Source organism: Temnothorax longispinosus, chromosome 4 (assembly GCF_030848805.1).
Source record: "Temnothorax longispinosus isolate EJ_2023e chromosome 4, Tlon_JGU_v1, whole genome shotgun sequence".
NCBI classification, from domain to species: Eukaryota; Metazoa; Arthropoda; class Insecta; order Hymenoptera; family Formicidae; genus Temnothorax; species Temnothorax longispinosus.
In genome coordinates, this window is record NC_092361.1 from 2,979,403 (window position 1) to 2,996,261 (window position 16,859).

General features: G+C 37.7%; 1 protein-coding gene and 1 long non-coding RNA gene across 14 annotated transcripts in view; one reads left to right on the top strand and one right to left on the bottom strand.

Moving 5' to 3' along the window:
- Positions 1-16,859, bottom strand: part of Dnc (phosphodiesterase dunce) — a 299,778-nt gene that overhangs the window by 110,414 nt on the left and 172,505 nt on the right. For 4 of the 13 annotated variants that reach the window (XM_071775379.1, XM_071775377.1, XM_071775376.1 and 1 more), the window contains exon 2: positions 3,902-5,213. The exons of 8 other annotated variants lie outside the window; for them this stretch is intronic. In XM_071775379.1, the coding sequence (XP_071631480.1) occupies positions 3,902-4,887 (986 nt within the window). In that variant the 5' untranslated portion in view covers positions 4,888-5,213. The remainder of the gene's footprint in view (positions 1-3,901; positions 5,214-16,859) is intronic. One more of the 13 variants, XM_071775378.1, reaches the window with a different exon arrangement.
- LOC139811243 (uncharacterized) overlaps positions 1-16,859 on the top strand; it is a 115,576-nt gene that overhangs the window by 64,523 nt on the left and 34,194 nt on the right. The window lies entirely within an intron of this gene.

Sequence of the window (16,859 nt, forward strand, 5' to 3'; positions counted from 1 at the left end):
TACCTATATCGCGCGATAACACCGCATATGTGTCACTGTCGCGGTTAACGAGAGCTTTTCGTACTTTTGCAGGGATATAACCGCAGTAGCTGAGAAATAGCGATACAAGCGAGACAATAGAACTATCCGAGATAAAACAACGCTGCCGATAACCGAAAACAATGTAGATAAATTAAACTTGGGATTTAAAAACATGGATTTTCCCACTTCTCCTTCTATATCTTTTTTTTCTGTGAAAAAATAAGAACAAATCAATGTTGTTTCGCGGTTAGATCAATTAGCGTTTTCAAATCGCATATTGGCGATGAAATTCGAGGTCCGGGCGTATTGTTTTCAAATCAATAGCTGTAGTAATGAACAACCGGTTGAATGACAATTTCCGAATTAATGGATGTACTCTCTCAGTGTTGTATATTGATGTAAATATGGATTTCGTAATCAGCTTATAAACAGAATCTCTGCGAAAGGCAATTAGCGCCGTGAAAGGGTCACTATATACATGCGGGTCCAAATACAAGTTATTTCCCTTAAAATGTTTTAATTCTGTTCGAATTTCAAGGAAATATCGCGTGTGTACGGTATATAACGTCATAATTCTCTCACAAACAGGTTTCGATTTACTCCGTTTTATATTCTGCGTTTCATCTCGCGGACGCAGCAAAAGGTCTCGTTTAACGAGCCAAGGGTCGACGGTGCACTTTACGAGTGACGTTAGAAGATCTTAAACGCAGGTAAGAGAAGAGAAAACAGAGCCGTTACTGCACTACAGCCACGATATGCAAAATGAAAGGCTTTTGTACAGCACGGTGGCTGTATGAGCGATCAGGCTTAATTTAACTCACGATCCTCCAAGTACGTTTTGACCTTGTATTTTTTTTATCGTAATATTGTTCGTATCAAGAGAGCGGTTTAAAATTATTTTACCTAGTATTTAATCCTATTCAATATAGCAAAGCGTATAGAACATTCTATTTTTTATGTATAATATTTCCCTCGAAAATATGTATTGGCGAACTTGATATAAATTTTTCAATATCGAATGTAAATTATTAATATATATGTTAATATTTACATTTTCAAAAAAATATTATTTAAAATATTAAAGAATATGTTAAATATTTAAATAAATTAAATTATTATGTTTAAATATTTTCGCGACCTAATTTAAAAGTGAAAACGTATTTTGCGAACGGTGATTTTCTAAACCCTTTATGAAGATCTTTGCATGAAATTAAAAACTCGGCATTTATAATTTCATGCAAAATCTAAAAAAAATTTTATAATCAAAAGTGTAGAATTTATCTCGACAAGTTTCGCAAAAAAATTCACTAGTTAATTACTAAACTGAATTGTTTCGTAGACTGAGAAAAGTAAATAGCAATGATTTCCGTGCAGGCCTAATTAAGAGAAGTGCAAAGAGTTCTGCGAAAATATTTCCCAAGAATTTTTCAATGCAACTTCAAGGCACAGCACCAAGAAAGATTTAATTTTTTCGTGAAAAAATATCCAACAGAAGAGGCCATACATTTAGCAAGTCACATTTTCACTCATGAGTAATTCATGTGATGTATGCTCTTCATGCATACATTAAACCCGATTCGAGCCCGTCATGTTCGAACGCGCAAATATCGAACTGCTAAGTCTTTTTATATAAAAAAACATATCGTTTTATTAATTGACTGCGATCTGACTTTCAAAAGTTATCCTGTTACGAGAGAATATAATAGATGCACGGAGCATCTGGAAAGAAAGAAAAAAGATAAATACGATACTTCGCATCATCGAAACGGAATGTTCGTATCGATCAGAGGAAGACAATTTTATTCCTGATTGGAGTATATCTACATATAATAGTTTCAAACTGTTCCACGCGTAATTTCTCGAGGAAAGCAGCACGAGAAAGATTTCCGCATTTCCCTTGCGCGTACGTGGCTCGCGTTGTTCACCGCATTCATCGGCCGACATTTCCAGGTTGAAAGCATCGTAGACGCGCAATCTATTTTCGAACATACGTCCCAGTTGAACGACGCCCGGTAAACGTTTGCGTACCGGCCGACAAACACATGTTTGTACTTGGAATGTGACACGACATAATTACTGCGGTTTGCCAGAATGTTAGTCGAGAGATGCGAACGTTGCCAAATCGGGAAAGAATAATCGCGAACAAGACTTTTTCTCGCTCGGTAATTCGCTCAATAAACTTTAAATTATATAATAAAATAATAAAGTATAAAGGAGGTACATAACAATACCTTTTACATAATGGCGATTCTATATAGTGCGTGCCTCTGCATCGACGTATTTCCACGAAACAAGAGACTGTTACGAGAAAAGCAAAATGTAACATGTTTGAACTGTGTGGAAATTAAAGTTATCGCGTTTTCAGCTTTATGCGCCGAAAATAACTAAAGATAACGCTACGCGGCGCTTTCAAGAAAATGAGAGACGATACTGGTTCCTCGGATAAAACAGGGTAATTATTACAAAGAGAACAAAGCGCTTGTAATATTCAGCATTATTCAATTAACTACTTTTATAAAATAAATTAGCTTCTAAGTTCGCGTCGATAAAATTTGTAAAACATTAACGTTATATAATATTTCATAACTTTTAATTTATATTTCTAAAGTATTAAACCATGCACTTAAAAAAAAAGATATTATCGTTATATATAAACAATATAATTTCCAAAATCAAAGATAATAATGTATACAAACGTAATGCGTGCACATATAGAATTGTCTGTTCAATCATATCATTATGTAATTGATATCATCGCAGTAGTAATGCGCAACATTAAACGCGCCATGTATAGCAATCGTGAAACACACAGATATTTCTATATATCCGCAGGGCTTTATGAACAAGAGGTAGAATATTCTAACGTAAACAAAACGAACACTATATTCCTGGTAGTTCGATCAAACAGCATCAAATTAATTTTAAACATGCCTGAAACGCGCACGATTCGCATCACAAAGAGAAGTTAGTCTGCGGTAAATGCGCTTCTCTCTACTTACGAGTGACAAGAACAATTACGGTTGACTTGGCGGTAGGGCTACAATGCAGGCTCTTTGTCGGAAAGTTTTATGGGAGCATTGCGTCTTTAACAAAACCATGAACTTCTCACAGAGAAGTCAAAAGCAATTACTTCTCCTTCTTGAGATTACATTAATAGATAATAATTTGCTATTCTTGTTTATAAGAAAGAATTTAGAAATTTATACCGTAATTTTTATTTTGAATATAAAAAACCTTGACAATTTAATATCGAGAGAAAAAATTTGGAATGTTATGCTATTTTCGCGTTTCACGTTAGTTAATAATTTTTTTAACAAAAAAGCTGTATGAATTCGTAAATCAAAGCCTTTATGTTTGATTCACACATGCAGTTGATGAGAAATTACATCGTGGTAATATCGTTGCAACATCAACATGCGCAACTACACAGAGCACTACGCGTTTCATATATAATTTTGTGTTTACTCTGTAGCAAATCCAATTCATCGTAATGAAATAATAATAATTCACATCGCAATAATTGGCATTCCGGTGGGATTAGCGCGGTAGATAATAAATATTAGATATTTTTCCGGAGACGTATCCACAAAATCGAGTCATCGTAATTGCATAAACGTATGTTATCTCTGGCTTTGTTAACAAATCGCGTATTCATTTAACCCGTTCGTTGTTTAACCTGTCCGTTGTTTAACCCGCTCGTTGTTTAATCTGTTCGCGAATTTACGCAATGAATTTCCATCGATTTTTACCAATTCCATTATTTTTTCACAAGCCGATACACCGGAAAACAGTTAACACGGGGCATTACGAGCGATCGCCTCGAGCTACCTCGGAAACACGAACACAATGGAGCAGGAAATTCGATCAGTCAACTACTCACTCTAGAAAGACCTCGGATTCGCTTCGGGGCAACACCAACCTCGGCAATACGATGGCCTTCTTGCGCCGGCTCTTGAGCGTCTGCGAGGCGAATTGGAACTCGGACGTCTGCAGGGGCGAGTGCGGGCTCAGGATCGTAATTTTGCGGTCGCTACCGCCCGGACTGGTCAGGGAGAACATGCTGGTCGGTGGCGGCAAGCTCAGGTGCTGCGGTATCTTTCTCTCCAAGCCGGTGTTGGCGAACAGGCCGCGTCTGACCTCGGCGTTCAGGCTTTCCTCCCGATGGAGATTTTCGCTGCTCTTCGACTCGACCGTCACGATCCTGCGCACGTCCCTCGTGGACGACGTCAAGAAACTTCTGTAGTGACTCCTGGACGAGCCTATGTGCAGCTCCGAGGACGAGGACAGCGACTCCATCGACTTGGAGTCCTCGCTGTAACGATCGTCGGCGCTCAGGAAATTTCTCGACGTTCGCAGGCTCTCCATCGATCTGGCGGTCACTTGGCTGCTGACACCGCCAGCCGTCAACAAGTGCTGTTGCTGCTGGCGTTGCTGTTGCGTTGCCTGCAGCCTCGAGATGCTCTTTACCTCGGGCTCGTACTCCTCTTGGCTGGAGCTGGACTGCGGGCTGCGATTCACCATGAAGATACCCGTTCGCGAACTGTCGCTCACACGAAGAGACGACACCGTCGTTGTTTTTCTACGCTGTGATTCAGCGTCGTCCGAAATATCTAGAGAGTGACGACATTTCTCGTACAACTTGCGCGTCTTAATAGATCGCGATGCATCCTCGTCTTTCGGCAAATTCTCCACTTCGTTTTCGGACGCGCCCTCCATCGTGTCGGAATCTTCGGCCGACTCTTGCGCTCGTAATATCTGCTGACTAATTTTGGAGGCAAATTTCGAGGTAGGCGTGATGATTTTTGTAGAGAGCTGATTCACCAACGTGACCGCCTCACGCAGGTCCTCGGTATCATCATCGTCCATCTTCGCAGAATCGCTAAATTATTCGGAAAATACGAAAACTGTTGCAGAACAAAAAAGTTTTTTTTTTCTGTGATAATGCAATGTCGCCCTCGCAAAGTGATCAGAAGATTATTCGCAGGTGATTAATTCATCAGAATTAAACTTGTCCGTTTAGATTGTTGTAAGAGGAAACGATCGAGAATTGTCAAATTTTCAAGCAGGACGTGTTCGCGATTCCATGTGGATCTGTCGTTGACGGATTGGAACGCATCGTTCTCGGCACTTCTTTCCTTTCAACAGCATTGTGTATTTCATTTACACAATCTTGTCGCTTACCAGCCAACAAACTGAAAATCAATGTTACTTTTCAATATTTATAAAATAATTTTGTTTAATTGGAGCACCTGGAGCCACTTTCGACGTTATTTCTTGCATTCTGCTTTTTTACTTTTATTAATCCCGATAACAATTCTTAACAATGACATCATACAAAATCCATTAGTGATTAAATGTTTTATTATTGAATCTGTTATATATTTAATTTTTAAACTTTGTTACGCTATAATAAATAATATTTTAAATAATAACAAGTTAACGAATATGTTGAACACTGTGCATGTGAGATCAAAGAGAAAACGCTAAACCGGAACGCTAAAATTAAAGCGTCGAAAGGAAAATTGAACCATCGACAGTTACGTTTAAAAAAATGTTTACTGGATGTAAATTCGTCGTTGATATTATACTTTTGTACGATAGCAATTGTACAAATTTTTGTCAATTACAGACGAGTTAATTGGTTTCAAACTACTAAAACGCAGTTATTATTTCCATGTCGCATGTTTGAAAGTACATAAAATAATCGAGTCCATCATAAATTCAGTCCATTCAGTAAATTTCATATTTTAGGAATACCATAATTTTAAATTATCAAAAAATTCAAAAACATTTACATATTGCGTTTGATCCTTTCACAGACAAAAAAGATAATTCATACTGTTCTACATAACAAAAGATTATAGCGACAATAATAGCAATTTAAATTCCTACGAAATGTGAGAAGATTTAATCAAATTTATTTATATATCCAAAATGAATAAAAGATTTTATATATGATTATTATATTCTTGACGTTTGATTTATATATGAATAAAGGCATAAATTCACGACTTAAACTCGACTATATGTTTTCACAGCAAATATTTGCATAAGATACTTGTGTGCAAAAGAAAACAAGTAAGAAACAGAAGAAATACTCAGTAAATTTAACATGTTTCCATTGGCAACGACGAATATTTTCATTCACGCGTACATTCAATTTTTTCTATGTTTGTCCGCGAATGATCATTGATCTTTCCATAAATCCAATTAATGAAACAATTGAAATCCGGTCGTAATTAAATTTCTTGCTATCGACATTTCCTCCTCCCCTCTCTCTCTTTAACCAGAACATTTATAGCTTCCGCTAGAGTTACCATGTCCATTGCGAAATTCGAGAATTAAAGCATCTGTAGGCGAAGGGCATAACTTCGAAAGCTTCGCTATCAAGTAACATGCAATTGTCGAACAAGAATTCGACACAGGCTCGCAACAATGGCCACCGGTAGAGACAATAGGTAGGTACAATAGGCGCACTGCGGTGAAGTCATTCGATTACATCCCCCTTTAAGTTGAATGCATCTGGTTTTAGCATTTGTATCAGACAAATGTGTGAGAAACGGCCGACTGCTTTAAGTGGTAGCCATCAGGTTATTTGTGTACCTAGAACTCATCGCAGCAATCGTGAGTAACAAGCTGTTAAATCAAAAAAAGATACAGAATGTACGTCTCGACCGCATATATTCTTTCTTTCGCTGATATTTATCGCGTAAAATATCGTTTGCTTCTATGCCAAGAATTTCCTGGCTTATTTCAGGAACAAGAATTTTCTAGGTATAAAAAAAAAGAACTTTACGCGATTTTTATATTCCATAGTCGCGAGCAAATAACGCGCGCGTTCCGAGCATTACTCACACGGACAAAGTAATTCGCGGTATTAAGGGTCGCGTAGTTGTTGCGGCATGCAAAGCGTATTAATTAATATATGTGGGCGCGCGCATAAATTATTTCAAACAGTTGTAAACATAATGTTGTAATCGAGACGACTATTACGTACTATAGTCTAACGTTAATAAATTTATTCCACACGTTTATCACGTTAATTGCACAGTTCACTTCGGCTAATGAGTAATACTGAGCGAAATCACGTTGCAGTGATGACGCGAATTCAACAATGAACCTGATAAAGTCGGAATATGGGATGCGACGATCATTACTGCGATCGCGTGCCGTAGCAATAATAATCTAACGAGCAATTTCAAATCTTCGAAACAACTTCTGTGTTGATTACATCGCGCCGGAAGTCAATCAGATGGCCATTCGAGATTTCGAACGAACTTTCTGCTAAGATTAAAAATCGGTCCAGAATAATGCCATAAATTGAAATGAATCGCTAAAATATAAGTTATAAGAATCGCGTGTAACTTACACCTGTTTCCATTCATTTTTCTTCTGATTAAAAAAGTTTCTTTGCCCGCGAGTTTCTGCTTACGGTACTTTTACAACAAGTCTCTATACATCGTTTTCATTTTATCAATCTCTAAACCGTAATGATATGGAAAATCATAGTTAATTCGTTTACAGAGATACTTGATCTACGCGCTTAATAATTACTTATTCTAGCTATCCGGAAAGAACGCTGATACGCTGCCACTTTTAGCAGATCGGCCGGTTTGTAAATAGATGCCAACGAATTCTGCCAAATATTTGCGAAACTTCTAGTCGTCTATATCAAAGTGCAGCAGGCAAAAACGACCTTCCTTAATTTAACGTCTAAAAACGCGCTCAAACTGCCGTTCAACATTTAATATTTGATAGTTCGTGACTGAAACCTGGATATCAAACTTTGGACGTATATTCCAACTTTTTGAGCTTCAAAAAGAAAAACCGTTAAATTTCTTATTACAATTACACGTTTTTGAAAATTACACGCTAAATTTCTTTATTAAATATTAAAACAAATTTATTTTTTAAGACTTTGAGTATCTTAATGATATAGTCTTCGCACTTGAAGTTGCGAAATTTTAGCTCTGTTTCAGCTTCTACAAAATTTCAATGTTTTTCTATCTGTGACGATGGTCTCGACGCGTAATACGAGTATTTAAACTTTCAAAAGAGATTAACGCGATGTCGTAGTTTTAATGGAAAAACAGTTTCGTAATCGGACTCCGTATCGTGAAAGCGCTATTTATTCAGAATGATCTTTTATTCTAAACTATCAAGGGCGCCCACGTTGGGACCATTCGAGCATATCTACGCTGCAGATTACGTGGCCGATTGCACGCGAGGCTTTACTAGCATTTTACTTATCGATCGCGCTTTCATGATGCATAGCGGAGCTTCCACGAAATCATCGGCAAGGAAAATCTGCACAATACAATCTCGGTATACGCTCATTGTCATTGCAATGGAATTCGAAAATTGCCGAGATCGCGCAGTTATTATGCTATTGAGATGTATTGCATTTCGTATTTGTATATCAACGTAATTATATTGGATATTATGAGTGTTATACATACTGACTAATTATATGTTCATTATGAATATTAATGAGTATATAAATTCGCAAGTATATATAATTTGTAATTAATCACATGTCTATGTATCTGTGGAAGTTACACACATTACTTGATAATAGAAGCGTCAAAATTATAACTGAAAATTACAACAATTGAAATGTCATAAATAATGCAATAATGCAAAGAGTACATACAATAATAATTACATTAATATTTATAAATTGAGCAACTCATAAATCATGACGTATATTTATTTTATAATCGATAGAACAGAAATACTTTCTCTAAAATAAACTTTGAATGAAAACGCTTGGAGAATCCAGCAGTGAACCATAAACTGCACCTAAATCGTCACACAATCTGCAGCCTCTCTCTATAATCAGGGCACGTACCATAATCAGCTGCGATTGTCTCATCTCGAAAGTAGGTCGTATCAAATTCAACGAACTAATGGGTCGTGAAAAATTTCTGGGGACATGACCTTGTTCCCGGCTTAAATGAATAGCCGACCTGGCGATTACACGACGGACAGTCACGATTTGTTAATGACCACCGGCGTGAAATCGTTCGCAGTGTTTCGTCACGAGATACAGGGCAAGGCTACACTTCACTCAGTACGGATCCCGGGGAAACACGCCACTTCCGGTTGGAACCGTTTACCAGGCTCTATATAACGGTCTCATCGATTCCGGCAATGCACCAGCTGGCGCGCCCAGATTAGGAGAAGCGTTGGGCTCTAGGTCAAATGGACTAGATTCTCGTCCTTTCACCTGGATCCATCACGGTGCCACGCGATTTGGCCATTTTGGTCAAGCGGTAGACCGTGAGGCACTTCATCTCGAGTATACATCTCTATACATTCAAATAGGATCGACGCGCGAACGCGGATTTCCTCTCTAAATGTTACCCGACGATAACGCGAAACTAAATTCTCTCTCTCTCTCTCTCTCTGCAAGTAACCGTTTCTTATCAAATTATAACAGAAAAATTCTATTCGATTTTATACAACATATTTGTTTCTTCGTGCCAAAATAACGAGCGTTTTCCTACAAGAGTATTTTATATAAATATTCTATCAGTATGAAAACAATTTGTAGTCGAAAATGTCCTCTTGAAGGATTTCGTTAGCGACATGAATTCGATTGATTAGGGACCATCTGTTTTTTTGTGGCGCTCGTTAAAACAGAATTCTAAGATCTGCGGATTAATTCAATTTCTATGCATAGTAACAATGAAACTATACCGAGGCCACTGGAAACTTTGCATCGATGCAAATCCAAACGGAAGTTATATACAAAATGGAATATCTATCTCACTGCAAACGGTATAACGGATGGTTAATGTCATTCTATATTGATAGTAACGGAAGTGCACGAGAGTTGAAATTCAAGTTTCTTGTATACAGATAAATTGAAGGGCTTATTCCGCATTTTTAGAAAGAGTTCAGAGAGATGTAAACTAATATAAACCAATAAATAAATAATCAAACAAAAAGGAGAATCTGAAGGAATAAATCGTCGTTGCATTAAAATTAGTAGTATTTGGTCATACTGCTCCAATAAATATAAATAAACATAAGTATGAAGTTTGTATACGAAAGAGCAAATGTTAGAACGCGATGCAATATTAATAAAAATTCCATTTCCGATAAAACTTGATTGACTTTTCTCGTTGCGTATTGTTGGAACTGTTAAATGTAAATAATACCGATCATTTTAACAGATACATCGCAGGAGAAATGCGTGTGCATCTGTTTATAATATCCAACAGAATCAACAGTGCGTAACAACTATTTTCACAACGAGTATATTTATTTACATATAATTTCCATTTTTCATAAAATCCTGCACGATGTCGAAATACACTATCAGATGGCAAACAGTGATATATCGCGTTCATGACGCGTTTATCTCTTCGTGCATTGAAAGATCGACGGTGAAAAATCCTGCAAAATATCACGCAGAAATCGGAAGCGATTGTACAAAGGCCTAATATGGCTGTTTTCGCAACCTGCGCCGGCAAGGTTCCAATAATTAAACGCACGATGCGCTGCGCTGCGTTATGCAATAAACCTGCACATCTATCTCATAACTTCAATCTAAAATTACGCGCTCAATCATGTTAGAGGGTCACGTGTAACATCAAGCGCGGCCGATACGAGTGAAATCAAGTGGAAACAAAAGCTCGCGCTGTTAAATACCGCCGTCCTGCAACGTATTTATCGCGTATTTATCGTGTGCAGAAGTTCTCCATTCCGTACGCTGCAAGTACGCTGGCACGCTGGCACAGCTTCATCGGAGTTGCAGAATTTACTTATGTTCTTATCGATTCCCTCTAATGACACACGCAACGTTGTAACGTCGCTAATATGGAAAGCGCTTTCTATAACGTAATCTCTTCAAATAATTACAACATTGCATCGTTTGTCCTTTTCGTAATTATTCAATGTACGATTGCCGTTTTAGAGTTAACTGCGACCATTCAGCCTTAACTTTGCCCACGTAGTTTGTACGGACGATGAGAGGAAAATTAGCCGGTCTCTCGACTTCAGTTTCTGTTATCAAGCGAAGTTGAAAATGGCAACTTTACTTTTGATTCTCTAATTCACCATGGTAGATTCACGATAAATATATACATTACTTCCGTCGCCGAACTTGCCGAATAAAAACAACGCGTAATAAACCGTCTTATTTCGCTTGCCGGCCGATATTTACATTGGATTTCGATATCGAACAGTTTATATACATATTGAAATAATGTACGCAGACGCTTTCAAACATCTGTGTTAATTATGGATCATTTAATATTAATGGATCCGCAAGAACCGCTTGTGCTCTGTTATTATACCGCGCGGTGTGAAATCATGCGAACGAGTGGCGTTGGAAGCTGACAACGCTGACAAACGCTCGAGGACACGGGCGTCAATTATGGAAATGGTGAAGCTTAACACAATACTTGCGTGTCCAGAGAAAACTAAAATGAACTTGTTTATCACGTACGGGGACGCGCAAATGAAATTTCAATCAAGCTCTCTCACGCATCGCGTTGCGATATAGGAAACCGTTCGCACGTTGGTCCCACCGGTAATGATTATACAGGATGATTCATGATCGTTTTCGAAAGGCTTCGCTCTCGAAATAAAATAGGTGAGCCCTGCGTTGTTACCAGAAATAGATTGCGACGGAGTGCTGCGGACTCCCGAGTGCGGACAAATACCTTCCGATTTAAACCGATGAGTGTTGCTGTATTCGCGCAGCGTCTGACAGACTCGGTTAAAATCTCCTCGAGAATTGCGGCACACCGCTATTGATAGGCAATCCCACTGATATCATCTTTCGCTTTCAGTGTAAGTGGTGCGTATATACATTTCACTTTTCTTATATAAAACCCGTTTACACATCTCACGTTTCGTGTCGAAAAACGTACGCCACAAAATATCGTATTCCATAGCGTCATCATTAAAACGCGCATAAATCCTGTTAAAGAGTTATGTACACAGAAAGTCACTTTAAATAACCTGTTGATAATAAAAAATGTACAATTTATATTTATATACAATTGTGTTAAATGTGTTACACAATTTGTATAATATATTCATAGAAATGAAAAATTCAAAGGTACAAAATACACAGTATCCGAAAAATGACTTTTTACTTGACCTCTTCATAGTAATTAATATCAACGACATTAAAGGTCGTAGTGTGCTTTGTACATAATTTTCAAATGATGTTTGAAGGGAACATCAAGTTTAGATCAATGATAACATTACGACGAATAAAACAATTAAGATTTCATTCCATGCACAAAATTGCTCTGGCTCCTCTTCAGCTTTAACGCAAAGCTGTTGGCTGTGAAGTGTTTTAACTCTAAATGGAGCGAAAAATTGCATCCAAGTTCCATCGTCTCTCTTTCGCCGGTACTTTTCGCTGAACGTAAAATATATTCTAACTTAATTACAGATAATGAGACAAAGGCTTTATGCGATACGTCGGTGTTGTCGCGAACGAAACAACTTCGGAGCAATAAAACACGAACGTTAGAAGAACTTGGCGAACTCTAATTTAATTAACTTACAATAATACAATTGCACATAAACTCTGTTAATGTCCAAGCGACCTTGAGATAATTAGATTGATTTTAGACGTTCGGAATTATATCACCTACTCAGTTTAGTTGCAATCTTTTAATTTTGGGCACGTAGAGTTCGCGTGAAAGACAAAATAGAATTATCGGAGTCTCGTCGATTCGTATGAAAAGCAAGAGAGAATTATCGGAATCTCATCTTTATGTTACGTCTTTACATTTTACTGATATATCGAGGTTAATGAACACGTCCCAACTTGCTTCGTTACGGTGAATTCTTTCGAGACAATTTCCTCATGGAGAAGGGAACGCAGTAAGTTGCACAGTAAGGCACTTGTGCGCGAAACGCAAGAGGAATCAACTACAGAAGAAGTTTTCAGCGTCGAAACATAGTACGCGAATCTCAAGAGATTCGAGTAACACAAGCTATCCTTCCAAATCTTCTTCTCACGAGAAACTGATACTTTGGGCGAGGTGTTTGAATATGTAGAATCCAATTTTCTGATCACGGATGGTAATCAAGAGAAAAATGAAATTTGCACGAAAAATAAAATAAAATGGAATTCAAATATAACTGCAAAAGCGCACGTGGGATTGTCTTATACACGCGATAGCTGTTGGTACCAGGAAAAGCGAGAAAAAGGTGGAAATCTCTCGAGGGCAGTTCCACTCGTTCATCCAAATAAAGGTCCACTCCTCCAAAGAACAACTTTATCCCGGAAATGTGCAGCTGTTGTAGACAAAAAAAAAATAAAGAGATTTCGGACGTGACACAATTTTCCAACGAGATAATCTTTTTTGTGTTTCGTCACCTAATAAAATTTCCCTAACTTAATATATCTTCCTAACTTTATATTTCTTCTCCTTCTATTTTTCCCTTTCTTTTCCCTAACCTTTCTCGCGATAACTGCTTCCTCCATTTGATTCCGACACTAGTAATTTCCAACGTATATGTATAATTGCGATATAATATTTTATATTACATTAATTAAATTGAAAGGATGAGACACGATGGCAGCTGACAGCGACAAGCCTGTGATTTTTAATGAATCGATTAATATGCCACCGGCATACTGCAGTGCACCCCATCATAAATTTTCAGCGTCATTGGATAATCTATATTTAATGAAAAAAAATTAATTTTTCGTTTATTTCAGAATGTGAAAAATCCAGTCGCACCTCTAAAATATAACAATCCATAAATCTATCATTGAAAATTAATTTATGGCTTGAAAAACTCTCGCGCTTTTAAGTTTGAAGCAAGGTGCATCGTTTCCGCACACGTCAGGCATATCTTTTTCTCCGTTACCTCAGCGATACTTCATCCAATTTTCAGTGCATTCATATTTCCGGCGAAATTCCGAGTACATTCTCGACGACGATTAATCCCGATCTTCCAAACGCATATTAAACGCGTCTTAGATCACTCGAGAAAGTGGGACGAGGAAATTTGACTTAAGGTTGCCTTAAATCACACGCTCGAGCATTACAATAAATCATAAAAATGAATGTTATAACCTTCGTTAACGACCGAGGACCCGGAGTGGATGCCATGGTAAAAAGGTCTCAGAAAATATATGTGTACGCCCGGTAAACTTTACAGGCACTCAACTTGGGTGGGTGAATGAATCTACGAGTATATAGAAAACGAGCGCGTCTGTGTAATTGTCGTCACTCGGAGAAGATCTGCTTCTCTTCAGCGTCTCAAGTAATCATTTGTAACGAGACGTGTGTCACGCGTGGAAAACGTCTTGTGCATTCAGAAACTGCTGTTTTGATATTCTTTTCGGTTATAAATAAGCGTTCTTAAAATGAATCAGCCGCTGAAGAGAATGCGAGCATAGAGTTCTTCGGGAGACTGCACCGGCTCCTATGATATTGCAAATCCTGGCGCGCAGCCAATATATATGTATGCCCCCATCAAACGAAACCAGAATCAGAGGGAATATAGCCAGGGAGGGGAAAAAATGGAAACCTCGAGAGAGAAACGTGGTAAAAGCCAGAGGCTTCCGAATGATGCCGTTTCTGGGTTGGAATTTGAAATTCATGCCGCCAGGCCGCACGAGCCGCGTGTAAAGAAAATATGCCGCAACGTTTGTTCCAGAATTATTCATTGTTGTGAATTGGTATGAGGAACGCATGCAACACACAGAAGACGTCGAGTAATGGCATAAATTATTTCAAAGGCTTAAGAGGTTTATTTCAGAAAGAGAACGCGCGTAACTATTTCAAAAATATTCTCTCATATTAAGGAAGCATGAGTATATTGAACGCAATGTACGAACAGATAAAATTTTCTAAATATCCAAAGAAAGGATGGTAGGAGAAACAATGTTCCGGTGGAATTAAATATAAGGATTAAATGCCCACGATATCGTATAACTCTCACTTAACACCTATCCTCGCGTTAAACGTGAAATAAAGGCAGGTAGACGTATAGGTAATTGGAGGCGGCTTGTATGTCACACCGGAAGTTGAGTATCGTTGACCCCGTCGCGTTGGCGCTTCTAATAGAAAACTCGACGACGCTGTCGTCCCTGCATAAACCATCCATTTACATCAGCCCACCTCAGCCAGCTGAGTGGATGATGGCCACTCGGCTTCCGTCGTGAAATAAATCACATGGTAATCACGATTATCACCATCGATCTACGTTAATCACCCGATAAATCTTTGCGCGATACCGTTAAGCTGAACTGCAAGCATTAAACACGTTTGAGAGACGTGAACGCGTACGCCTTTCCATCTTTTCTCCAGGTAAACAATTCATTGTATAAGAAATTACATTGGGTCTTTTCTGTTACTGAACTTGCTGCACTAGTTTAGAGTTTATCTTTTTTACTCCACATTGAAAGGAAAAAGATGAACTCTAAACTAGTGCAGCAAGTTCAGTAACGGAAAACAGACCCATTGTATCTTTTACAGAAAATTTACTCTGACACCCAAGTTTCTACGTCAAGTCGTCAATATTTTTATTAAATTAGATATTAAAGTGGATGTATTTTTTAAATTCAACTGCAATTTTTTTAATTATTTAAATACATAGACGTTTTTCAGACTTTTTAAAACCAAGTTTAAAATTTTAATTAAATTACTTAATAATAATAATAAATCCTTTTTTATTATAGCAAAGAAATTTTGCATATAAATAATAAGCATTCTGCATTATTATCTAATCAAAATTGCTGTTAGCGAATACAATGATATTTTCAGGCTGAAGAATATACAAAGAGGTCAAAGGAATTCATTAACGGCATCAGCAAGGCACGTTAATACTAAAACGGAGTTCTCGCTGAGTTCTGCGTTAATTAGGAGCGGAAATGTAATAAAAGCATCGTGAAATGTATTTCAAATTCACGCAACTCGTGTAATACGCATTTCGTTTCGTGATAACTTTATATTAATTTTGATCTAATAACGACGGGAAAGAAAATCATGCTTATTTCAAAATTCTTTTCTACATACATCTTTCTCATGTGCGCTACGTATATTGCACAAAATTACGTAAAAAGTACGTCAAAATATTTCACCTTCGCTGCAGTTGTACAAATTATGCGCGACATTTGGATAATATTGTTGAGCGCTCGTCGAAACGACGAACGCTTAGTTCGAATAATTTCAGAATTATTCGACTCAAACGTATCAGTCATCTCGTTAGATGAAGTAATCGATATAATTGGAACACGCACGTACGTGCGACATTGTATATATAACTGTGTGAATTGCGTTTATCCACGAAAATGATGAAAGGATGGCGGGACTGTATACCCCCGAGCCGATCAAACACACATGTGTATCCGACACATTCATTGTCGTTAACATAACACTGTCTTTCGTCGGTCCGTTAATTAATCCTCCATTGTGACGCGGAACGTATAGCCCAGTATTTGATTACGCGAAACGCCTAATCCACATTCTGCTTAGTCGCGTTACCGGTAAGTTAACGGCAAATTAAAATTTGATGCGCGGATTAACAATGCGTCACAGGTTTACGTTCAACTTAAATATAACTTTAATATTCGCGAAAGCTCAAACGTGTTTCTCGTCGGGTACTCTTTATTCGAAATTTTTATATATAGCGCGGCTTTGATATTTAATATTATAAATGGAATCGCTCTGAACACATTTTCGTATTATTTTAATCCCCAAACGGATCTTCCATTAAAGTCGTATCGCACGGATTATTTGAATAAGTACAAACAATAAAACGATGGTGCTTTGTCTGTAAAATGCGAGTTACTTCGAAGAACGGTTCGCACGTGCCTCTCGTAATCACGGTTTATTTCCCTTTGACAT